The sequence below is a fragment of the Nerophis ophidion genome, linkage group LG11 (assembly GCF_033978795.1).
Source record: "Nerophis ophidion isolate RoL-2023_Sa linkage group LG11, RoL_Noph_v1.0, whole genome shotgun sequence".
In the NCBI taxonomy this organism is placed as follows: Eukaryota; Metazoa; Chordata; class Actinopteri; order Syngnathiformes; family Syngnathidae; genus Nerophis; species Nerophis ophidion.
Genome location: NC_084621.1, coordinates 55,556,673 through 55,581,977, shown reverse-complemented (window position 1 = coordinate 55,581,977; position 25,305 = coordinate 55,556,673). Strand labels below are relative to the sequence as shown.

Below are 25,305 nucleotides of genomic sequence, written 5' to 3'. Positions count from 1 at the left end.
AAATGATCCTCCGCATTTGACCCATCCCCACAGGGAAACAGTGAGCAGCAGCGGTGGCCACGCCCGGGAATCATTTGGTGATTTAACCCCCAATTCCAACCCTTGATGCTGAGTGCCAAGAAGGGAGGTAATTGATCACTTTTTTATAGTCTTTGGTATGACTCGGCCGGGGTTTGAACTTAAGACATACAGATCTCAGGGCGGACACTCTATCCACAAGATGAATCATTTTCACTTCTCAAATTTCCAGAAAAGTGGACTTAAAAAAGAATAATAAAAAAATGTACACGGACATGGTCATATTAATTAATATTGCCAGTTTTCTGTATAAAATCTTATTAAATTGAACCGAGAAGTGAGAACAGGCTCCATTCATACCCAAATAAAGTAGACAATTCCTGTCATTCATACTTTTATTTTTCTAATGATTGTAGAACATTTTCAATCCCTGAAAATAGATCGCTATCTTTTTTTTTCTTAAAATAAGCAGATGTATTTGTTCATTCATACTGACACTTTAAAAAGTATGTTAGAGTGAATAAATGAGCAACCATGGAATAAATCATCTTCTAATACAGAAAGCAAAAACGGGTAAAACAATGTACAGTACAGTTTTGTATACAAGTGGCAGGAGAACATGATTATTTTAGAACACCTTACATTCAGAAGGACACTGTTAATTTGGTAAAGTGCTACCAGGCATCATGTTTTTCAAATTATTTAGTTAATTTAACACATAGGTTTTATGCTAAATATTGTGTCTGCAATTTGGCCAACAGCATCTACATTTCCCTTTACAACATCAAGTTATGCATTCTTCTGTCTGACCATCCACATCATTTTGGGGTCATTGCAGAATTCCCATGAAAACATTTCAAAACTAAAGTGGCTGTCATCCAAATGAAAGATGTCTTTAACACGGATGTTAAAACTTTCATGGAATACAAGTCAATTTCAGGCACGATTCCCCCACCCCCCACAAAAAAAAAAAAAAAATCCTGTCCAAATTTAGATAATAAACAAACGATACATGTATGGGGAGAGGGAAGTCTGGTTTTCCCTGCTTAGGCTGTTGCCCCCGCGACCCGACCTCGGATAAGCAGAAGATGATGGATGGATGGATGGATGGACGATACATGTATAATTGTGTCAGTAGTTTAACAGCAAACAATCATTGGTCAGGCTAAAATACAATACAAGCATCACAAATAGATAAATACGTGTGATAAATCTTGCATTGACAATGAAATCATTTTGTATGTTTATAGGGAACGGTTAGTTTAAGGTGGTCTTGTGCGATTACAAATCCCTTTTAGTCATATTTAGTATATTACGAACAATGTTAGATTCGATTCAAATCGGCAACAAGACATCGGTGGAAACATTTTAGGCACAGAATAACATTCAGTCACAGCGATAGAACCACATTAAAGAGGCAACCTGGGTATTTTTCTTACACGAACATGATTATAATTATTATTGACGATAGCATGCTTATAACACAGCAGTGCGACAATTACCTTAGTGGCATGAACATAATAATAATATATGCAGACATGGAAGGGTTAACCCTCAAGGGTTATTTAATTTGAGCTATTTCTAAAATCAAAAAGGACATACATGACCTGACATTTTTAAAAGGTGTAAAAACATTTAGGATTTTTTACTTTTTTTGCTCGAAATTTCCAATAAACTTGAATCTTTACCTGAAATGTCTTTTGAGCAGATAATGTCACAGGTTTAAATGAGTAAAAACACTCATGAAAATGTATATACTGTCAAATAATTTCAACAGAAGGCCTTCACAGGTTTAACATAATAATTAAAAATATATCACTATTGGTATTTTTGTGCAGGGCTGAAATTAATTGAGAGATTTGAGCAAAGGAACTAAGAGTAAAATAAACTATGAATCAATTTTAAGCACTTTGAAGAATGAATACACTGGGGCAAAAAAGTATTTAGTCAGCCACCGATTGTGCAAGTTCTCCCACTTAAAATGATGACAGAGGTCTGTAATTTTCATCATAGGTACACTTCAACTGTGAGAGACAGAATGTGAAAAAAAAATCCAGGAATTCACATTGTAGGACTTTTAAAGAATTTATTTGTAAATTATGGTGGAAAATAAGTATTTGGTCAAGCATTCAAAGCTCTCACTAATGGAAGGAGGTTTTGGCTCAAAATCTCACGATACATGGCCCCATTCATTCTTTCCTTAACTCGGATCAATCGTCCTGTCCCCTAAGCAGAAAAACAGCCCCAAAGCATGATGTTTCCACCCCCATGCTTCACAGTAGGTATGGTGTTCTTGGGATGCAACTCAGTGTTCTTCTTCTTCCAAACACGACGAATTGAGTTTATACCAAAATGGATACATGGATGATACTGCAGAGGATTGGAGAATGTCATGTGGTCAGATGAAACCAAAATAAAACTTTGTGGTATAAACTTAACTTGTCGTGTTTGGAGGAAGAAGAATACTGAGTTGCATCCCAAGAACACCATACCTACTGTGAAGCATGGGGGTGGAAACATCATGCTTTGGGGCTGTTTTTCTGCTAAGGGGACAGGACGATTGATCCGTGTTAAAGAAAGAATGAATGGGGCCATGTATCATGAGATTTTGAGCCAAAACCTCCTTCCATCAGTGAGAGCTTTGAATGGTTGATCAAATACTTATATTCCACCATAATTTACAAGAAAATTCTTTAAAATTCCTACAATGTGAATTCCTAGATTTTTTTTTCACATTCTGTCTCTCACAGTTGAAGTGTACCTATGATGAAAATTACAGACCTCTGTCACCATTTTAAGTGGGAGAACTTGCACAATCGGTGGCTGACTAAATACTGTTTTGCCTCACTGTACCTCGTTTGGATGGGGTATTGTCGAATAACTGCCAGTGTATTCTTGCACATCTGTGAAATACTTGGACATTGAAATTTGAAAATTTAACAACTTAGTCAAAATCATGCATACTGTAGTACAACAACAAAAATGGCCAAAATACAGCAAACATTTACCTAAAAGGAGCAACAAGTCAGCCTTTGTACCCTGAGGGTTAAAATGCAGTGAGCAGGGACATCAATTAATCTTTCTCATTGCACATTTACAGTATCTGAATGTTTTTAAAATACCTGGACCGCATGTCAGTCACATTCGGGCCAGTATCGACAAATAACGTTTTAGTGCCATTTTTCCACGTTGATAAAACAGAAGGAGAGAAATTCAAGGCCAAATTGGGGGCTTTCATGAATAGTGTATTGCACATACCGTGTACATTATTAATGCACACAACATCCTCATTTTGACATGAACTCATCGTACGTTTACATTGAAATGATGACTGCTTGCAAATTACATACGCGGGTTACTCATGAAAATTCACGTTTGTGTCCACATTGTCCATCGCTAATTGAATCCTGCAAAGTTTTAGTCGTTTTGTCTCGTCTCTGGTCAGTTTGCAGGGTCTTTGTAGACACAGTGTGATTTCTTTTGTCGTGTGAATGCAAAGTATGTTGTGTTTGTATCATATGTGTTGTGGCCATGTCACTAGTGGGGGGGCCTCCTGGATCTTTCATGGCCATACTGGCTCCCACCATAGCAGGATAGCTTCTGTTCCTCCTTAATCCTGTGTTCAGACCCGGAAGCCCCCCGCCCAGCCCTGTGGATCCGAACAGACTACTCGCGGGCGAGACAGAAGCAGCTTGAGGCGGAAGGGTCCGGAACCTTTTCAGTTTTTCCACGAGTCTCAGGTTCGACGCCTCATCTGTCTGACCGCCTCGCTCCCTCTCAGCATCGCCGAGCACTTCCCGTAGAATGACGCGTGCCGGCTTGGAGGCGAGGAAGGTGTCAAAGTACGGCGGGTCGTCATCGGGCGGACTGAACTGAAAATCTGGGCAGGCGGTGGTGGATTTGGAAGAAGAACGAGGGGAATTTGGAGGAGTGGAAGGCTGGAGGAGGAGGTGGCTTTCATCTTCCTCTGGTGTCTGAGGGAACTTTGGTGTCTCTACTCCCCTTCGTGGCGTTGAAGCGCCGCTGGCGTCCAACCCTCTGTCCCAGCTGCTGGGGTCGTACACTGACGCGGAGATGCCGTGTTCAAGCAGGAGGTGCACGAGGCCCAGGGAAGTGCTGGTGGTCTTGGTGGAGTCTCGGAGGTTGGTGGAGGATTCGGCCAGGGAGAGGCGGCGTGGGGTGCAGCACGGCGTGTAGGAGGGCGTGAGTGGGGTGGAGAAGGTGACAGGAGCTGGAGTGGATGTAATGCTGCTTTGACACGAGGTTACGGCTGAGCTGGAAATGGGACAAGTGAAGAACGGTGGAAGATGGAGGATGGGGTGAAGGAGCAGCATGGACGTAGAGAGAGAAAAGGACATTGAGTTAATGTTTGTAAATGAAATTTAGTGTGTTATTAGTAATCGAAAACCATTAATAGGAAGTCTAACAAACACACCAGCATTGTTAGTCATCACTTATTGTCTTTGGGTGCTCAGACAGGGTTTCCCATACATGTAATTGATCGTGGTGCACCGCCACGGCAAAATACAAGCCGCCACACCTTAAAAATGTGTAGTTTGTTTTAAATAAGAACTTTTTCTTTTTTTTTACGTGAGAACAAATTTAAAGTTAAATTACCAATGATTGTCACACACACACTAGGTGTGGCGAAATTATTGACTGCATTTGACCCATCACCCTTGATCACCCCCTGGGAGGCGAGGGGAGCAGTGGGCAGCAGCGGTGGCCACGCCCAGGAATCATTTTTGGTGATTTTACCTCCAATTCCAACCCTTAATGCTGAGTGCCAAGCAAGGAGATAATTGATCACATTTTTATAGTCTTTGGCAATATATTGTATGAATGGATGTATTTTATATAGTCTATTATTTACGTACTATTGATCATACCTATAGGCTTTATTTTGAAAATATATAAATGAGCATTTGAACGACGTTGAAACCCGGTAAAATCAGGAGAAAAAGTTGAAGAAAAAGGTCTTTATATATATTTAATGCATTTCTTGTTTAAGCCTGTGTAAACTATTTTAAATTTGACATTACTACCGACAATAACATCTAACTTTATGCCGTGTGCGTCTTCAAGCCTCCGTTTGGACATCTCTGTGTGGGAGAACCCTGTGTGTGCGTCGGTGTGTGTGTGTTTGTTTTCTCTGTGTACTCCAGCTTCCTCCCACATCCAAAAAATAAGCATGTTAGCTTTATTGAAGACTTTAAATTGTTCATAAGTATGAAAGTGAGTGTGTATTTTCTTATTAAATCAAATATATGCTTCATTGCCAATCAAATTAATCACGTCATAAATATGACAATGTAATATTGACTACACCCCCACCACCACATTATATTGTAGTGGCAATCTGGGGAAACTCTGTCATTGTATTATACACTGTATAGATAATATGTAAATATTACATATATGTTATATTTTATAATGCTACTATGGTACATTTTTAGTCTACTTTATACCTGCATTATCCTTTCCATCCTTACACTTTCCATCCTTTGAACTGAGATACTGTGTGGAACAATTTCCCTTGTGGATCAATAACGTTTTTCTAAGTCTAAGACAGAGGATTGCCAGATCTCTTAACTAAACCATGTTTGGTTTCACTTACAACCACTTGTTAACTCACCAAGCTTCTAACATATAGCATCTCAGTTTTCATACACCCCACTATTCGGATAATTAGTTTTTTAAATTTGCTCCCAAATTATGTTCCATAATTTTTTACATTGGGACATAATGGGAATTTACAACACATTTCAACAAACATAGTACAATTTAAATACACACTTTGCTCACAATGTGGATAAAAAGTGTGGTCGCATATAATTTTCTATGAACCAGGAAGTAGCCTGTTCGTGTTGGCAAAAACAAAACCAATATGAGACTCCTGTGGCACAGTACTGTATTTAATTAAAAAAAATAGCCCCATCATTAGTACCTACCACAACACTATTATTAATACCGTATTTTTCAGAGTATAAGTCGCTCCGGAGTATAAGTCGCACCTGCCGAAAATGCATAATAAAGAAGGAAAATAACATATATAAGTCGCCATGGAGTAAATTTTTTGGGGAAATGTATTTGATAAAACCTAACACCAAGAATAGACTTTTGAAAGGCAATTTAGAATAAATAAAGAATAGTGAACAACAGGCTGAATAAGTATATGTTATATGACGCATAAATAACCAACTGAAAGGTGCCTGATATGTTAACGTAACATATCATGGTAAGAGTCATTCAAATAACTATAACATATAGAACATGCTATTCGTTTACCAAACAATCTGTCACCCCTAATCGATAAATCCCATGAAATCTTATACAGTGGGGCAAAACAGTATTTAGTCAGCCACCGATTGTGCAAGTTCTTTCACGTAAAATGATGACAGAGGTCTGTAATTTTCATCATAGGTACACTTCAACTGTGAGAGACAGAATGTGGAAAAATCCAGGAATTCACATTGTAGGAATTTTTAAAGAATTTATTCGTAAATTATGGTTGAAAATAAGTATTTGGTCAACCATTCAAAGCTCTCACTGATGGATGGAGGTTTTGGCTCAAAATCTCACGATACATGGCCCCATTCATTCTTTCCTTAACACGGATCAATCGTCCTCTCCCCTTAGCAGAAAAACAGCCCCAAAGCATGATGTTCCCACCCCCATGCTTCACAGTAGGTCTGGTGTTCTTGGGATGCAACTCAGTATTCTTCTTCCTCCAAACACGACGAGTTGAGTTTATACCAAAATGGATACATGGATGATACAGCAGAGGATTGGGAGAATGTCATGTGGTCAGATGAAACCAAAATAGAACTTTTTGGTATAAACTCAACTCGTCGTGTTTGGAGGAAGAAGAATACTGAGTTGTATCCCAAGAACACCACACCTACTGTGAAGCATGGGGGTGGAAAGATCATGCTTTGGGGCTGTTTTTCTGCTAAGGGGACAGGACGATTGATCCGTGTTAAGAAAAGAATGAATGGGGCCATGTATCGTGAGATTTTGAGCCAAAACCTCCTTCCATCAGTGAGAGCTTTGAATAGTTGACCAAAAACTTATTTTCCACCATAATTTACAAATAAATTATTTAAAATTCCTACAATGTGAATTCCAGGATTTTTTTTTCACATTCTGTCTCTCACAGTTGAAGTGTACTTATGATGAAAATTACAGACCTCTGTCATCATTTTAAGTGGGAGAACTTGCCCAATCGGTGGCTGACTAAATACTTTTTTGCCCCACTGTATGTCTAGTCTCTTAAGTGAATGAGCTAAATAATAATATTGGATATTTTACGGTAATGTGTTAATAAACACATAAGTCGCTCCTGAGTATAAGTCGCACCTCCGGACAAACTATGAAAAAAACTGCGACTTATAGTTAGAAAAATACGGTATTCCAGTTGAAGGCACAGCACAGTTAAGATGAGTTCAGTGATTGGGTCACTCATGTCTTGTTAGTTATCTACTGTAAATGTAGCTCTCGAGGCAAATGTAGATGTTAGTTGTAACAGATATTTGAGTTATCAGCCAGATTTACCTCAAATGTTATATATATACAGTATACACACACACACACACACACACACACCCACCCATGCCTTCTCTCACCCACATGCAACCCAGTGGGTGCAGTCAGTGGGTCTGCTCTACACCAGCCATGACAACCATATGATACATCTCCACTTCCTCTTCCTCATCACATGACCTGCCCAGGCCAATGACAGACAGAGTGAGCGAAGGTGGCAGCGCTACCCGAACTAGAGAAGTACTTACAATAGACCATAACAAATACATTCAAGTCAAGTATCTCATTATGTTTTCAAGCAATTCCGATTTTGTATTATTTTTTTGATACCTTGGGGACACGGAAGTCTGCTGATCAGAGGGGTGGAGAATCCTGCAGGTGGTGAAGGTGTATGTGGAGCTAGTGTGCGATACACACTTCCCTGGGAAGTTGACTACATGACAGAAAAGAAGAGAAGAGAGTTCAGGGCAGAATACAGGAGGATGTTAGTAATATTCAGACAAATATACCCAAGTACAACATATTGAGAGGGGGGAAAGGGCCAGTATCAGCCACCTGAAGCAAAAGCAGAAGCATCTGTTTATCCAATATGAAATATTAGTCTAGATCAGGGGTCACCAACCTTTTTGAAACCAAGAGCTACTTCTTGGGTACTGATTAATGCAAAGGGCTACCAGTTTGATACACACTTAAAAAAATTGCCAGAAATACCCAATTTGCTCAATTAACCTTTAATAAATAAATCTATATACCGGTATATAAATGTAAAAAATAGGTATTACTGTCTGTCATTCCATCGTACATTTTTTTTCCTTTTACGGAACGTTTTTTGTAGGGAATAAAAGATGAAAATAAACACTTAATTGAATGGTTTAAAAGAGGAGAAAACAGGACAAAAATGAAAATTACATTTTGAAACATAGTTTATCTTCAATTTCGACTCTTTAAATTCAAAATTCAACCAAAAAAAAAGAACACCAAAACTAGCTAATTTGAATCTTTTTGAAAAAATTAAAAAAATAATTTATGGAACATCATTAGTAATTTTTCCTGATTAAGATTAATTTAAGAATTTTGATGACATGTTTTAAATAGGTTCAGGTTAAAATCCAATCTGCACTTTGTTAGAATATATAACAAATTGGACCAAGCTATATTTCTAACAAAGACAAATCATTATTTCTTCTAATTTTCCAGAACAAAAATTTTAAAAGAAATTCAAAAGACTTTGAAATAAGATTTAAATTTGGTTCTAAAGATTTTCTAGATTTGCCAGAGTAATTTTTTTGAATTTTAATCATAATAAGTTTGAAGAAATAATTTACAAATATTCTTCGTCGAAAAAACAGAAGCTAAAATGAAGAATTAAATTAAAATTAATTCTAATTCTAGTCCTCTATTGTCCTCTGTGTTTTTTATACACTTTGATTTCTATTTTACTGTTTTAATTGATTTTACCCTTTAAAATAGTTTTTAATCATATTTGTTTTTATATTGTTTTTATTGGTTTTATATTCATTTATTTTTTGTTTTTATTCAGTCATTGGTGGAGCATAATATATATATATATATATATATATATATATATATATATACTTTTTTTAATTTAATTTTGTTTATTTATTTATTTTTTTACAATTGTTTTTAACATGGCTGTGCAGCACTTTGGAAACATTATTGTTGTTTAAATGTGCTATATAAATAAAGTGGATTGGATTGGATTAAAATGTATTTATTATTCTTTACAATAGAAAGATACATTTACCTGAACATTGATTTAAATTGTCAGGAAAGAAGGGGCAGGAATTTAAAAGGTAAAAAAGGTATATGCGTTTAAAAATCTTAAAAGCATTTTTAAGGTTGTATTTTTTCTCTAAAATTGTCTTTCTGAAAGTTATAAGAAGCAAAGTAAAAAAATAAATGAATTTATTTAAACATGTGAAGACCAAGTCTTTAAAATATTTTCTTGGATTTTCAAATTCTATTTGAGTTTTGTCTCTTAGAATTAAAAATGTAGAGCAAAGCGAGACCAGCTTGCTAGTAAATAAATACAATTTAAAAAAAATAGAGGCAGCTTACTGGTAAGTGCCGCTATTTGGGCTATTTGGCCAGCGAGCGACTCATCTGGTCCTTACGGGCGACCTGGTGCCCGCGGGCACCGCGTTGGTGACCCCTGGTCTAGATGTTTGCAATTTAATCCTTGTGGTCACTACAGTGGACAGCTAATTTTCTAAGCTGTTTTCTCTAATGCACACGAGTCTCATGTCAAAGGTGCACTGTTGTAAGGGCATACACGACAAGACGGACAATAGACATGCAAAGCCGGGTGAGGAATATTTGGGGGTATTTTGCGTGAAAAATACCTAATTAAACATACATTTGCACATGTTCCTGGCACATCCCTGGACACAAGGGCTACACCATTTGGCACCATTTTATTGCATAGTAGTCTGTTTATTTCAATTGTTAGTTTTTACCTCTTGTGTTATTTATTTTACCCCATATTTGTTCCCACTACCGCACCTTAAATTGGAGTCTTTAATCTCGTTACATGCAAATATAATGACAATAAAGTCCATTCTATTCTATTGTATTTTGAGATAAAACCTGATTGCGATTTTTCTCTCCAGTGAGAGTGTGATTCGTTTTGCGATTTTTATATTTTATACATACAAATGTATAAAACTTTGAAAATAATAAGCAAATGAAAACATGTTACTTTTAGACCGTCAATCAACATATTCTTGTCTCTCGATGCCACACAATTAAACAATATCCAATTATGCACTTCCAAAAATATCTGTCTTCATGCAGACGGACTTAAAGCTTTTGTCTACATAATGCGCTTATACCTCAATAATTAATCGATAAGACTAAACAGTGTTCATAATATAATGTAATCATATTTAATAATAATGCAAAAAACATTTAAAATGATATCAACCCATTTGTTATTACTGTTGAATTATTTACCATTGTACTGTAATTGGAAGTCAAATACCTTTATTATCCTAAATAAATAAACAAACCAAAATTAAAATTGACTTATTAAGGGACTGTAAGCAAACATTTCACCTAAATAGGTATTGAACATTTTAAAGTGCATTTTGTTTTGAGTTGGAAAAATGAGGTCAGACATTGTCTTTTCGTCTATCGCCATCACGCCAGCATTTTTGCTCTTTAGGCTGTGTTGATGGGCTCATATTGCCCATGTGATTTGTAGCTGAAATATTCCCACAACGCTTTTTAATCCGTTTTTTTTTTTTGTCCTAATTTTGTGGAATCGCAAAGCTATCTGTACTGCGAGTGCTTTGGTGGCAGCGCCCCAAACAAATTTCTGCCGAAACAAAGATTGTCAAGACTAAAAAGAGGGGTCGGTCTGTTTAGTTAATTTTACTGTTAAATAAATGCGCTCAGGGGCAGGGAGCGAGGCACAAAGTCTTTATTTCTGTTTGAAGCGAGAAACAAACAAATGTGAGGCTCAATATTTATGTAGGCAAACATAGCTGTCACTCAAATGTCGGTCAATGGTGGAGGAAAAAAACAAAACAACCTCAGCCTCTTGCAGTTATTTACCGCACTAATTAAAAATTCAATGTCGATTCGATTTCAATTAATCATGCAGTCCTACTGGCCGGGATTTGATCCCAGCACTAATACTTTGCGCCACCAGGGACAATGACAACGTGGGGAAATGTTTCATTATTTTCTTATCAGTGACAGAGCAGGAAGGGGCTAGGAATATTTGCTGTAAAACTTCATATAAAGTCCTGTGTAAAGGCCCTCCGCACAGCTCGGGATCTGTGTAAGGAGTGACGACCCTGATCTGAAATTCCTTTTATTCTAAAGCGCTCCTGCATGTATAAAAATATGCGGACATCAAGCAACCACTAAGTAGCAATATACATTAAAAAGTACTTAAACATTTATTATGTGGGTTGAGTAAATTGTGATTAATCATGTGTCCATTATAGGTTGGCTATATTTGGACTGTCATATAAAGCATGGCTGCATATCACCTGCAGCTACCTCATGGCTGCAAATACATTCTAGTAACATAAATTAATTTAACAGTATTTTGTGGATGTTACAATTACTGCCTGTCATCTTTTAAAAAGGTTGTTTTGAAATCAGGAACCTCAATGTTTTTTTTTGCAATACATTAAACCTTATCAGAGTATATACTGTACTACAAATACGTGAACACATTCTTGAAGATCATTATAAAAACATTTAATAGTGTTCACAAAATCTTATCTTAGCCATGTTTTCTGAAAAATGTATTTCATCAACCCTAGTCCACCCTAGTGGAAATTTTAATGACATATCGTAATATAATGTTTTATCACGAACCAAATATTGCATGTTGTATTGCACTGGGAGGTACCATAAGAGAAAAACACAAAAAATCCTGAAATCGTATTTCATGCATGAAAGGGGTTAATATTATTGAGTCATGCTATCCCAAGCAAAAATGCATGGTCCTGTTTTTGGATCATTCTCTATGGCACTGTCCATACGCACTAACTTCACTTATAACACCTGCTTTATCCTTACAAAAAACAAGTTCAGAATTTGTTCAGGGTCAAATGTGTTATATGCAACTGAACAAGGATTAAAAACACTTGCACAAAACAGAAGATTGCAGTATTTTCCACCAGGGCAGCACGATTTTGAGAAAACACTTATTTGTGATTTTTCTCTTCAAAATTGCGATTCGATTTGCAATTTTTACATTGTATACATATGAATGCATAAAACTGCTACATTTTTTGGGACTGTCAATCAACATATTTATGTTTTAAGGTGCAATAACCTACTTTCAAAAATATTTTTTATCAAGCAGACACATTCAGAGCTTTTGTCCACATCATGCTCTTCTTAAACTGAAGAAATAAACGATAAAAACGATGTAGTATTTATATTATAATATACGTAATAATAATGAAAGTAATCATTTGAAAAGATATACACTTGTTTCTCATTACTGTGGAATTGTTTACTCCTGGACTATAATTTAGTTAAGCTAAATAAATAAACACACAAATAAAATGGACTCATTTCTGTGAGCAAAAATGTAACTTATGTAAATATAAAACGTCTTAAAGTGCATTTGTTTTCTCAGTTGAAAAAACTAGGCCGGGTTGTCTTTTTCCGCAGCCAATCACGGCATTTTCACTTGTTTGGCAATGTTGATGGGCTCACATTGCCCATTTGGTTGAAGCTGAAATATTACCACAATGGGACATTTGGCTTTGTAATCATATTATTTCCTCTTTTATAGTTACTTTTGCGCAACTTCCTACTAGTGAGTTGCGAGTGGGGAGGCGTGAATCCTGTGTGTGTAAGCTGGAAGTCCTGCTCTCTGCCCATTGAGACAAAGATTGTGAATGAGTGTAAAGACCGCTCACTGCATTCAGTAAATTCTACTGTTAAAAAAACGCGCTGAATATTGTACCAACAAAACTCAACTTTAAATATAATTTAAAAGAACTAGTTATAAATTAGTAACGATTAAACAAGTAAAAAAATATAATAATGGTAACAAAAAATAATTTAAATAACAATCGCAATATGAAAAAATACAATTCAGTTTTCTGTTTTCATTTTTTTATATCCATTTTTTACCAGTTACAGTTATTTTACCACCATAGTGTGTGCTTTTTGTGTAATATTATGATTATTATTATTGTGTATTAATAACATTTAATAAAATATTTTTTAATTAAATGCAAAAGTCCTCACCATTACTGGTACAATACATCTTTCAAACACTTTTGATTGGCCAGGAGGCAAAAAAACGCTAGTTTGACAATTCTGATTGGCAAACATGTCTGTTACTCAAATGTCGGTGATGGCGGACAAAGTACGGCGGTTTGGTAACCGCATTAATTAAAACCTTAATGTCAATTTATCGTGCAGCCCTATTTTGCACTGTGTTTAGTTTTAATTAAGGCTTTAGCTATGCTACTTGGAGCAAGAACAAGCAGTGTGTGTTGTGAGATGAGCCTCAGCACAGCCAAGCCACGAGGTCAACTCCAATATAAACCAGCTATGATTGTCATGTGTTCATGTGACTCAGACAGCTGCTCCAATAACACCTGATATGACTCACATGACTCTGAGCGCCCACTGCAGCTTCAGCCACTTTTAAAAGTCGATAGCCATTCAGCGCTGCAGCCCAACACTCAAAGTGGTTGACATAAGTACCCACAAAGGACACCTTGACGTCTTTCAGCTTAAAGAAGATTGGTGTTATGGCCGTAAAAAAGATGCATACTGGACAAACTAATGAGATTTAAAACGAGCTGTTTTGATTGGTAATGCCTTAGAAAAATCAATAAAGAATATGCACCCCAACGCAACCAAAAGGAAACTAGGCAGAGAGTAAAGGAGATTAAAATAGAAGTATAAGAGATAAAAAAAAGTGCAAGTACTGTTTTTGGATGAAGTTCCGTGTCTGCACACACTGGGACTGCAGATGGGATGAAGGCATGACCATGCAAGATGTGATGTCACACTGGGATGCTGGGGGTCTGTTGAATGACTTTTCCTGAATGTGCCCCTCCCACCTATTACACCCCCTGCACCTTGTAATTCCCATGCTCCAGGGTGGGGAGATAGGAAACAAAGACACCAGCTAAGAGACTCCCTCACCAGGCAGGTGGTCCAATGTGCCGAGCTCCATGAAGTCCACATGCCCGTTCATCTGAGAGGAAGACTGCGGTGAGGTAAAGGGCGGCGGGCTTGCAGAGGGACTGACATGTCCGTCTTTCAGCAGAATTGTCTCCCTTTCGCCACACAGTTTTTCAGATCGGCTACTGATGTCGACGTTGCTATTTGTGTTGCAGCAAATGGAAGGAGAAGAGGTAGAACACGGACGGTCCGCTAAGCCCGGTAACGAGTCACTTAAGACTTCGTCCTCCTCGGGTTGGTCAAACTGCCAGCCAGCCGCCTCGTCTTGCTCGTGCGATAAAGTGCGGAAGCCTTTAGTGACCACTCCAGGTCGATGATCCAGCAGAGCGCCCATGTGGGGTTGAGCCAACTGCTGCCATGCATGGAGTGTAGCGGAGCCTACAGGGGAGACAAGTCAGAAAAATAGTTATTTCCAGGACTCGTTCATCAAAACGTGCTTTTTACAGATTACGTTGTTATAAACTACAAAGCTCATTTAGTTTTTAATGAACCTTACGGGGAAATAAATCTACGTTAATTATTTTGAGTGGACAGACCAAGTACATTTATCTACTCCGTTATCTATATGTATGTGTGTGGGGAGGGCATGCTGTGTTTACATATGTGAACATAACTGGAAAAATAATTGTGACAAACACTTCCCATGTTACAAACACAATAGCAGACCTGAAAAGTAACATATGTTAAAAATATATAAGTTTTATGTTTTCTTAATATATGCTGTACACGTATGGCTCATTGTTGCAATAGTAAAGTAAAGTTGTGGCATGTATGACAGAAAAGAAAAACTTAAAAAAGATGTCAGTACATGAAGCAATGCAACAAAAAGAACAAGGAAAAAGTAGGTAAGAAAATTAATAGAATTTTATTCAAGTCTTTCACAAAGAAAAAAGAAAGGCAAAACAGTAAAATGACTGCAGAGACAAGACCAAACTAAAGAAAAGGGAAGAGAGGAGGCCTGGGCAGACAATACATTTTGTTGGAGGATATATTGTCAAACATTATAGCTGAAAAATGATATTGTTGTCAGCATTATTTTGCGGTCAAATTATTAAAGGAAGTATTACTTTCAAACGCATTAAACTTTAATTTCTCATTACTTTTTCTTACCATTACAATCGGAAGGTCAAAAACTTTTAATCCTCCCAACTAAATAAACAAAAACCCCCCAAAAAATATTACTCCTGTTAATTTTTATTTATTGTTCAATTAATTTATTTATTGACTATTAGCCCAAGCCTATATGAGAGAAAGTAAAGTGAAATGGACAACAACTGCAAGGAGGAGCACTAATGAAAGGTCACACATTTCCAAAGAATAGAATTGTAAAATGTATCTACATCTCACATTCATGATGCCACTAAAATACATAATTTTAAATATTTAAACAACATGTGCAAATGATAATAATCAGTCATGCAATATGAACAAAACATAACCCAATATTGCTGTATTTGTGCAGCCCTTTGAGACACTAGTGATTTAGGGCTATATAAGTAAACATTGATTGATTGATTGATATTTCGCAGGCTGCTTAATCAGTCTTTCTGCTTCTATACTGGGGTGAAATAGCAGATACGAACCACAAGGTGGTGCCACAAAATAGTAAATTGTTGACTGGATGCACACAAGTGGCGCTTGCTATAAATATTATTTTAGTACATTTAATATAACAAAATATTGAGTTTAAATCAGTTAAGAATGTTATGTGTGTAGTTTGTTAAATAAAGCAATTGTCAACTAGAACTACAAACATAACAAATATTCTTTCCCAATAAAAACAAGCTACAACAAATGCCTCTTAAAGTTGCCATGTTGTTTTGTCTGTGATTAACACACAGGGTGAAATGTTATGTTCTAAAACTGGCCACCCCAAAATCCATGAATGTACTAATATTCTTACTGTATAGTGAAACACAAAACATTAAATTTCAAACCAGCAGCGTGGTTGTGTGTGTCTGAAGTAGAAGGAGTGCTGCATGTTCCTGCCTTCCTGTGGTTCTAACACCTGCAGCAGACCTGTTACTGCAGAGGGTGGAGCTCTGAGGCGAGACTGAGGACAAGTATGTAAAATTAGATATTGATAGTCAGAGTGATTTTGAATCTTTTCTAACTTAGTCTGATCCTTATGCTGTTTGACATCAGGATGTAGGGATTTTTGACCAGTATCATTGTGTAAGGGAATAGGATTGTCTTTATGGTTGCGTGGAGGATTAAAAGGATTGTGGCTCTGAGAGGAATAATCACCTTCTAGCGGCTTTACAATCTGCAGCTTCTCCGGCAGGTAGGATCTGGCGGTGAACGAGTACCCCGACCACACGCTGCCCAAGGATGGATGTGAGCACAGTGAGAACAGACTTTCTGTTGGAGTTCCCGGTCCTCCGCTACTCCCACTTCCTCCTTTTTCCTCCTCTTTGGCAAGGTAAGCCAGCTTCCTCTCCCTCTCCTCATCGAAGAAACGTTTTTCTGAGAGGTAGTTGTCGCGGCGCAGAGACAGACGCCGCAGGGCTGCCTCCAGGTCCCGACTGCCAGGGGTGCCTGGGGTTCCAGGGGGCCGCTTGTTTGAATCCTCTGACCTGGACAGAGAGACAATAGTTTTACAACCAAGTTAAAAGTATTGATACCAACACACAAACAATACATCAATACTGGCCTTTTTTTGGATGATCAACTACTGTAAAAAATGTGCCTCCGGTTTGCCTTTGCTCATGAATTCTAATGGAGGTGTGGGGAGTGTAGCATACGGCGTGGCGTAACTCTGCGTCACAATACACCTCATACGTGCCTGGTTTGCCAGAGAATAAGACATGGCAGAAATTATCTGTCATTCACTTTAGCCACTTTGCAGCTATATTTAGCGAGTAGAGGTACATATTATAAGTGAAAAAGAGGTGTAAGTAATCAAATATGAGTGAGATCGGAGATCTGTCACCCATGGAGTGTGCATTACCACAGAAAACTCCAGAAGCGTGCAAAATGAACTTTATTACTCCCATAATTTGCTAAGAAAACATCAATAGAGGATATAAAATAGTTGACAATTGTTGTCATTTATGAACATATCTATAAGCACAGGGGAGATGTCTCGATCCCAATCTTTGGATGTGATCAGGGCCGATTTTTACCTATTTTCACTGATCTGTAGGTAGTTTTAGCTTTGGATGGTACTGGTTTCAAACTGGGTGGGTGCAGAAGGACCGTTAAGATTCTGGACAAATTATAGGGCTATCTGTATTTTTATTTTTTATCCAGCTGCCTGTAATAATTATAACACACTTTCACATTCACTTCAGGTGCTGCTGCTACGCATATAAAAAGACACCGGCAGGATTTAATAATCAGCTTGGAATAATCACAAATACGAAAGCCAAAAAATCGGATTAGGATCAAAGGCCTAAATTGTTGATCGGTCCATCCCTAAAGCACAGTATTGTTTATTTATTATATTGGGAGGCTACAGGCCTCTTAGCAGCTGAGATAGCAATTTAAACTCTGTGCATGAATATGTTAAAGAACAGTGATCCTAAATACTTGACAGTTTAAATCAGTTTTCAATAAAGCAGTGAATTTAAAAGTACATGGGTTAAGCGTTTTTTACTTATGTCATTGTATCAAATGAGTATAAATAATTCATGATATCATTATTGACTAGAAGTGGGAGAAATAATCGATTTTTAGATGTATCGCAACACTAAAAAGGACGATTATAAAGTCAATTAGTAAACATAAATAATCGATATGTTTATCGTAAAAAAGTGATGCAGACAGTTTATAATTTGGCTGACTGCACCGAGAGATCCGACCAGCTCCTTTATTTTAGCGCACTTATGTTCACATTTCCATAAATGTAATAAATGTGATGACAATATCTTATTACAGTTGCACTTTTTTAAAAAGTTGCAGGTGACTAAATGTATATTTAGTGAAGTGAAAAGGAATGTAAATTTGCATCAATATACCTGATTTAAAGATGCATCAATAATCGATTTTTTATCAAATTATAGCTCCTGAATCATAATCGCAATCCAATTGTGAGGTGGCCGAAAATTCCCACCCTGAAATTCTGGTATTGTGACAAAAATGTTAGTACCCATCATCCGGTGTCTCCAGGATACAGCTACTTCTGTTGTCCAGAACAATCCCACTTCCTGTCTCACTGCCATATATGGAGTTGGAGCAAGGCGTGCCGACCCGGCTGGAGCGGCCCGAATTGATGCATGATGACTGATTGGAGCCTGGGATGTTGAGCGGGGAGGGGGCGAGTGATGAACGCTGCTGACGCATGAGGTTGAGGTTTTTAACGGTCTGGAACACACGTTTTGGCTGCAGTCTACAATGACAAATCACAGGAAAAAAAAGAATAACACAGATGTGAGGAATGACGCCAACCTGTTTTTTAATTATGTGCACCTTTGCTCCTCTACATCTGGGTCATCCATCTGTAGCTCTTTTCTCATAGTGCCTTCTATTTCTGCCGCCAGAGAATCCTAGAAAAGGCAAATTATTTAAACAAATATGTACTTCTCATACAGTGGGAGGAAAAGATATGTGAGGTATCTGAATTTCTTATCGTTCAACAAAAATTGCTGATCAGAACATAAATTATGGTCTAATCTTTAATTAAATTCCAGTGTCTGCTTGAACTTAACAATTTTTTGTTTTCACATTTTGTGCAAAAATCAGGGTGCATTTGACCATTCCTTTTGCCTATGGTGTGCTACTGTGTGAGGTAAAAAAGAACTGTAACAATTTTGTAAAGCAAAACGATCCAAACTTAATTCTGATTGTTACATATCTGATCTGCAACTACAATAAATATTTGGTTGAGGTTCCTCTCTGTCCTGCAAATGTTAACAGCTTAAGAAAATATGGAAACATAAAACTATTATGTGGTACTACATTAAGCAGACTCTGTTAATTGTCAACCATATTTTATAAAAAATTTAAGTAGAAATTTAAGAAATTCCAAAGGGTTCACATACTTTTTGCTGTGCAACAAAAAAAAAAGTATCACCATTGGGAACAAGCCCAGAGAATGGAAACGCCTCTGAGTGTTAGGTGGATGAGCTTTATTTCTTAGGTTCTTCAGCTCTTCTTGAGCCTCATGCAGTATCTCCATGCACTCTGCATACTTGTCTTGCAACTCACGCAACTATTGGAGGGGGGAAAGAAAAAACAAGGGTAAAGATACATAAAATTAATCAAACAGAAGTAACTCTTTACAAGTAATGTATCTATATTTCCTTTCTTGCATTCCGAATAGGCATGCAACAATAGATTTGGACTGTACGATTATAGTCTGAGTAATAACCACAGTTATTAATGTTGTTGTGCAATTATTAATTTCACAACAACAAAATTGTCAAATCACATAGTCTTTAGAGATTTTGATGTTAGTTGTTAATGGCTGATACAAGAGTAATCAAATAACAGTATCATAGTTGTGTAAAATAATAACTAAACTAAAAAGTATTATCAACAATAAATAAATAATTGCATTATTAATATAAGACTAAGACTAAAGTCGCCCAGGATAAAGTCAAGTGTTATCTGTCATCCATGCCTGGTATTTATAATCACATTTTGTATATATATATATATATATATATATATATATATATACATATATATATATATATATATATATTTACTTACAATGCCTATAATTTATTCAACACAGACAGGAAGAAACAATCTGTGACGTTAAATGAATTAGTATCAGTTGCGGTTTTGTTACACTGAACTGACTCAATGTTAAGCTACTGATTGTAGGTGAAACATTTATATTTAACTTAATTCTTCATGAAGTATTGCCACTAACATCATTTAACTCTGTTGCAGTGTTATGTCTTACTTTTATTTTGGCGCGTAAAGCTGCACCATGTTGGCCGTATTAGACCCTTTAGCTACTACTTTCTTTAAGCTTAAATGGGTGAGCCAACATCTTCAATGACTCCCTGGTCATTTTTAAGTACCTTAAATGTTCCCACACTGCCGACTTCACCATTTTTTTTTTGTGAAAAAAAGTTGGCTGCTTTGTCCTGCTGCCGTTTTCTAGCTAATACTAGCGTGTATTTAAATACTATAGGTGTGTATAACTGTGTGCACTGCTGGTGTAGCTTAGTTTTCGTTGGGGAAGGTTGTGCCAAAAAATAACGTACAAGCTAATGTCAGTTTATAGCAAGTGAGGGCTGAAATATAGAGCTGCACATTTAATCAAAATCGGGTCCACGTCGAGGTTTTATTTAGTGTGGTAAAATAACCTTGAGAGGCTAAAGTTTTTTGTTATTTTTCCCTCCACCGTCCCTGGTATTTGAGTGACAAACATGTTTGCTGATCGATTGTTCGTCTCTCGTTTGAAACAGAAAGAAAAACGTCTTACTTTGTACATCGTTCTTAGCCCCTGAGCGCGTTTTTTTAACAGTGGAATTAATTGAACACAGTGACCCCTCTATTCACTCATTCGCAACCTTTGTCTTGGCGGAGAAAAGAGAGGGGTGCCGTCGCCAACATTGTGGTACAAAGAGCTTCGAGACGCGCCAGTGACAACTGCCACAAAGTAACACAAATTAGGAGGAAAAAAATAACATAAAGTCAGATGTTCCCTTGTGGAAATATTTCAACGTCAAATTGAATGGAGAGTATTGCCACGGGAGAATAAGCGATCATGTGATAGCAATAAACAGAAAGATAATGTCCGACCTAATTTTTCCAAGTGGAAGAAAAAAACATTCTTTAAAAACCTCTTAAAGGGGAACATTATCAGCAGACCTATGTAAGCGTCAATATCTACCTTGATGGTGCAGAAAAAAGACCATCTATTTTTTTAACCGATTTCCGAACTCTAAATGGGTGAATTTTGGCGAATTAAACGCCTTTCTGTTTATCGCGCTGGAAGCGATGACGTCATAATGTGACGTCGCCGAGGTAATTAATTTTCAACACATTACAAACACTGGGTCTCAGCTCTGTTATTTTCCGTTTTTTTGACTATTTTTTGGAACCTTGGAGACATCATGCCTCGTCGGTGTGTTGTCGGAGGCTGTAACAACACTAACAGAGAGGGATTCAAGTTGCACCACTGGCCCGAAGATGCGAAAGTGTCTGCCGCCAGACCCTCATTGAATGTGCTGGAGTTTCTCCACATTTTACCGGCGATGCTAAGGCAGACATGGCACGGAGATAAATGGATAACCTGCAGATGCATTAGCAAATATATTACGTTTCCTCCCACCCACATTTAATGCGAAAAAAACACTTACCAATCGACGGATTTAAGTTGCTCCGGTGTCAAAAGATGCGAAAGTCCTGATCGTTTGGTTCGCACATTTTACCGGCGATACTAACGCAGCTATTCGGCCATGCTATGGCTATGAATAGCGTCAATAGCTATTCGCTCAATAGCTTCAGTTTCTTCTTCAATATTTTCATACTCCAACCATCTGTTTAAATACGTGCGTACGTTGAATCGCTTAAGTCGCTGAAATCCGAGTTTGAATCCGAGCTAATGACACTATATCTTGCCGTGGTATTCCCATTGTTTGTTTAGCACTGTGTGACGTCGCAGGGAAATGGCCAGTGTCTTCGCAGAGAGCGAAAATAAGGCACTTTAAAGCTTTATTTAGGGATATTCCGAGACCGGTAAAATTTTGAAAAAAACTTCAAAAAATACAACAAGCCACTGGGAACTGATTTTTATTGTTTTTAACCCTTTTGAAGTTGTGATAATGTTCCTCTTTAAGGCCCAAGCTGTTTGTCTACATGCTTTTTTTTTACTTCTCTTTGCTATATGGGCTTATTAGACCATAATGACAATAAAAAACTAAGAATATGATGTACTTTAGTCCATAAGTAACAAGCGTGTACTTCATGTTTAGTAACATGCTAATTCTTATTTTTACACTTTTTTTTCCCAAACTATAATCTCCTGACACTACAGATGACAGTGTAAGTGTCCACATAAGGGCCATAAGACCACAATTCAGTAGTGTACACCATTTTGGAAATAAGAGCTAAAAGGTGCTGTCCACGCATGTGGCCACTAAGGACTTTAGAGGTTTTAAGATGTTCAACACTTAATTAGATAACATTTTTGCTTACAGAAATTAGTCAATTTTTTTTTGTTTATTTAGATAAAGTTTTTTTTACCTTCCAATTACGGTACAATGGTAAGCAATTCTACAGTAATGAGAAATACAAGTTTATATCATTTTAAATGAATATTTGCATACATAATATATATTATTATTACATCACATTTAGTTTTTATCCATTATTTATTCAGTTTAACAGCATGATGTAGACAAAAGCTCTGAGTTGGTTTGCATAAAACTTAATATTTTTCATAGTAAATGATAGCATATTGTTTTAATGGGTGGCACCTTGAGATTAGAATATGTTGATTGTGAATCTAAAACTAACATGTCTTTCTTCACTTGTTATTTTCGCAGTTGTATACGTTTTTACGTATATAACAATCACAAATCGAATCGAAATCACAATTTTGGAGAGAAAAATCGCAATTTGTTTTTTTTCTCAAACTCGTGCAGCCCTACTGAAACAAATTGTGGAGTGCAGCCATTAGGGTTAAAAAAAGACAGGCGCTTTTAACCACATTAAATAGTAAAACTGGTTAATCGTTGCATCCCTAATTCCGAATAGCTATCATTTTATAATGTATTTTCATCATCCTTTCATGGGCACATCAAAGTTTTGTTTTTTAATCACCTCAGCAGTGAGTTGTCGCTGGGCATCTTTGGCAGCTCTGAGGTGTTGTGTAAGCTCTTCATTCTCCACAGCATACTACAAAAAAAATACATGTTAAGAAATGTGTATACGTCAGAGAAAAACTGAAACATTCAGTGACTGCACACCATTTTGGCCTTCTTCTGTAGGTCTACTATCTGGGAGAGAAGATGAGTGATCTCCTCCTGCTGTCTGGAAGCATCCTCAGATTTCCTCGCCAGCTCTTCAGCCAGAGAAGACATTTGCACGTTGGCATCACCTGAGAACATCAGAGGGATGCAGCAAAAGGAAAACGGTGAAAAATGACAGTGAAGATCCAGCCATGTAGAAGTTGTTGAAGTACTTACGGAGTTCTTTAACACAGTCATTGACCAACTGTTGTTCTTTTTCTTCATAGGAGATTGTTTCTGTTTCTAAATGGCTTGCCTGGAGTAGAAGAAGATAATATACATAAACAGTCCAATATATAACTTGTACTAACACAGGAGACATGTCGGAGACGTACATTAAGGTAACATTGAGCATGTTAGTGAATATTCTAGCGGTCTTTAGTCGCGTACTGTATTGACAAACAATAACACACACAGTTGTCTGCCTGGAAATCAGCCGAGTGAATCACTACCCTAATTGACAATTGTGCTTAAGATACAAATTATTTTGCGCAAATACAAATACTGGTGTGCATGATACAGTGGATGTTTAAGTGTGTATGAACCTTAGATCGTAGAGATTTGTTTTCTTCTTCTAAATCTTTCAGTTTCTTCTGCAAAGAATCCAAGGGGAAACAAGTTGGGGCGGACACGTTCTCACTGGGTCGCACACTGTGGAAAACAATCATCAACAGTGCACATGTTATACACCAACTGGCCATTTTGGTACAAATGCTAATGAACTAAGCTACTGAACTCCATTGTAAACATGTGTGTTTCTACATTTGTTTAATTTCATTTTACTTTAATTTGGCAACATTTTTTATCATATTTTACAATTGTTTTGATTATATTATAACTGCAATCTTTGAATGATGATAAATGAATGTATTGTGGCAGTTGTTGATTTCACCAATGTGGCGGTCTGAGGAAAGACACGATTGCTTCTACAAAAATGTTTTCAGTGAACTGCCAATGTAAGAATGCTGAACAGGAAGTGCTTAAAGTTAAAAAGTTTGTGAAAACACAGTCAAAGTTATTTGTGTTCGTGGTGTTTTTAAACTGCACCGTTTTTTTCTTCAGAACTTTAAACTAACTTAAAGTGTTTTGCCAAGAGGATTAGTTGTAATATGTACATTTTATGAATTTGCTTGTTTTATTTTGGGCCAAAATAAATATATATATTTTTTTCATAGTGTCTATATTTTTAAATAATTATGCCATTATTTTATCAGTCTGGCCCACGTGGGAATACATTTTCCTCCATGCAGTCCCTAAGATAAAATTAGTTTGACAACCCCACTCTTTTAATATAATAAGTTTTTCAGTAATGACAAATATATGTTTTCTATTGACAAACCAAAGTTATTTATCCAATAGTTACTGTGCGTTACTTTATGTGTCTTTTTCCTTAGCAAAAACACAGTGGGGCAAAAAAGTATTTAGTCAGCAACCGATTGTGCAAGTTCTCCCACTTAAAATGATGACAGAGGTCTGTAATTTTCATCATAGGTACACTTTAACTGTGAGAGACAGAATGTGAAAAAAAAATCCAGGAATTCACATTGTGGGAATTTTAAATAATTTATTTGTATATTATGGTGGCTAATAAGTATTTGGTCAACCATTCAAAGCTCTCACTGATGGAAGGAGGTTTTGACTCAAAATCTCACGATACATGGCCCCATTCATTCTTTCCTTAACACGGATTAATTGTCCTGTCCCCTTAGCAGAAAAACAGCCCCAAAGCATGATATATCCACGTCATGCTTCACAGTAGGTATGGTGTTCTTGGGATGCAACTCAGTATTCTTCTTCCTCCAAACACGACGAGTTGAGTTCATACCAAAAAGTTATATTTTGATTTCATCTGACCACGACATTCTCCCGATCCTCTGCTGTATCATCCATGTATCCATTTTGACCATTTTGATCACGGTTTACAGTTTGTTTTTCCAATTGGAGGATTTCATAAGCTGTAAGCCATAATCATCAAACTTATTTTAAAGAATACTTTAAATATTTTGAGTTGAATGTAATGAGCGTATGATATACATTAGTCTCACTTTGTAAATCTAATTGCTGGTACAAACAAACATTTTTTTTGTTTCACTTGTGTTAAAGCTTGTCCCTTTCGGAGGTTGTGGGGGTGCTG

At 36.9% G+C, this 25,305-nt stretch overlaps 2 protein-coding genes and 1 long non-coding RNA gene across 6 annotated transcripts in view; 1 reads left to right on the top strand and 2 right to left on the bottom strand.

The window, feature by feature from the left end:
• Positions 1-25,305, bottom strand: part of LOC133562270 (cholecystokinin-like) — a 292,686-nt gene that overhangs the window by 88,314 nt on the left and 179,067 nt on the right. The window lies entirely within an intron of this gene.
• trak1a (trafficking protein, kinesin binding 1a) overlaps positions 2,940-25,305 on the bottom strand; it is an 84,782-nt gene continuing 62,416 nt past the window's right edge. For all 3 annotated transcript variants that reach the window (XM_061916289.1, XM_061916291.1, XM_061916290.1), the window contains 11 exons: positions 23,717-23,822; positions 23,349-23,427; positions 23,130-23,260; positions 22,984-23,058; positions 19,271-19,408; positions 18,667-18,743; positions 18,347-18,586; positions 16,504-16,832; positions 14,218-14,634; positions 7,891-7,993; positions 2,940-4,293 (listed from right to left, as the gene is read on the bottom strand). In XM_061916289.1, coding sequence (XP_061772273.1) covers positions 3,378-4,293; positions 7,891-7,993; positions 14,218-14,634; positions 16,504-16,832; positions 18,347-18,586; positions 18,667-18,743; positions 19,271-19,408; positions 22,984-23,058; positions 23,130-23,260; positions 23,349-23,427; positions 23,717-23,822 — 2,611 coding nt within the window. In that variant the 3' untranslated portion in view covers positions 2,940-3,377. The remainder of the gene's footprint in view (positions 4,294-7,890; positions 7,994-14,217; positions 14,635-16,503; positions 16,833-18,346; positions 18,587-18,666; positions 18,744-19,270; positions 19,409-22,983; positions 23,059-23,129; positions 23,261-23,348; positions 23,428-23,716; positions 23,823-25,305) is intronic.
• LOC133562267 (uncharacterized) lies at positions 16,331-24,311 on the top strand. Its single transcript, XR_009808870.1, has 3 exons — positions 16,331-16,678; positions 23,151-23,296; positions 23,399-24,311. It is a non-coding gene; the product is annotated as an uncharacterized LOC133562267 (long non-coding RNA).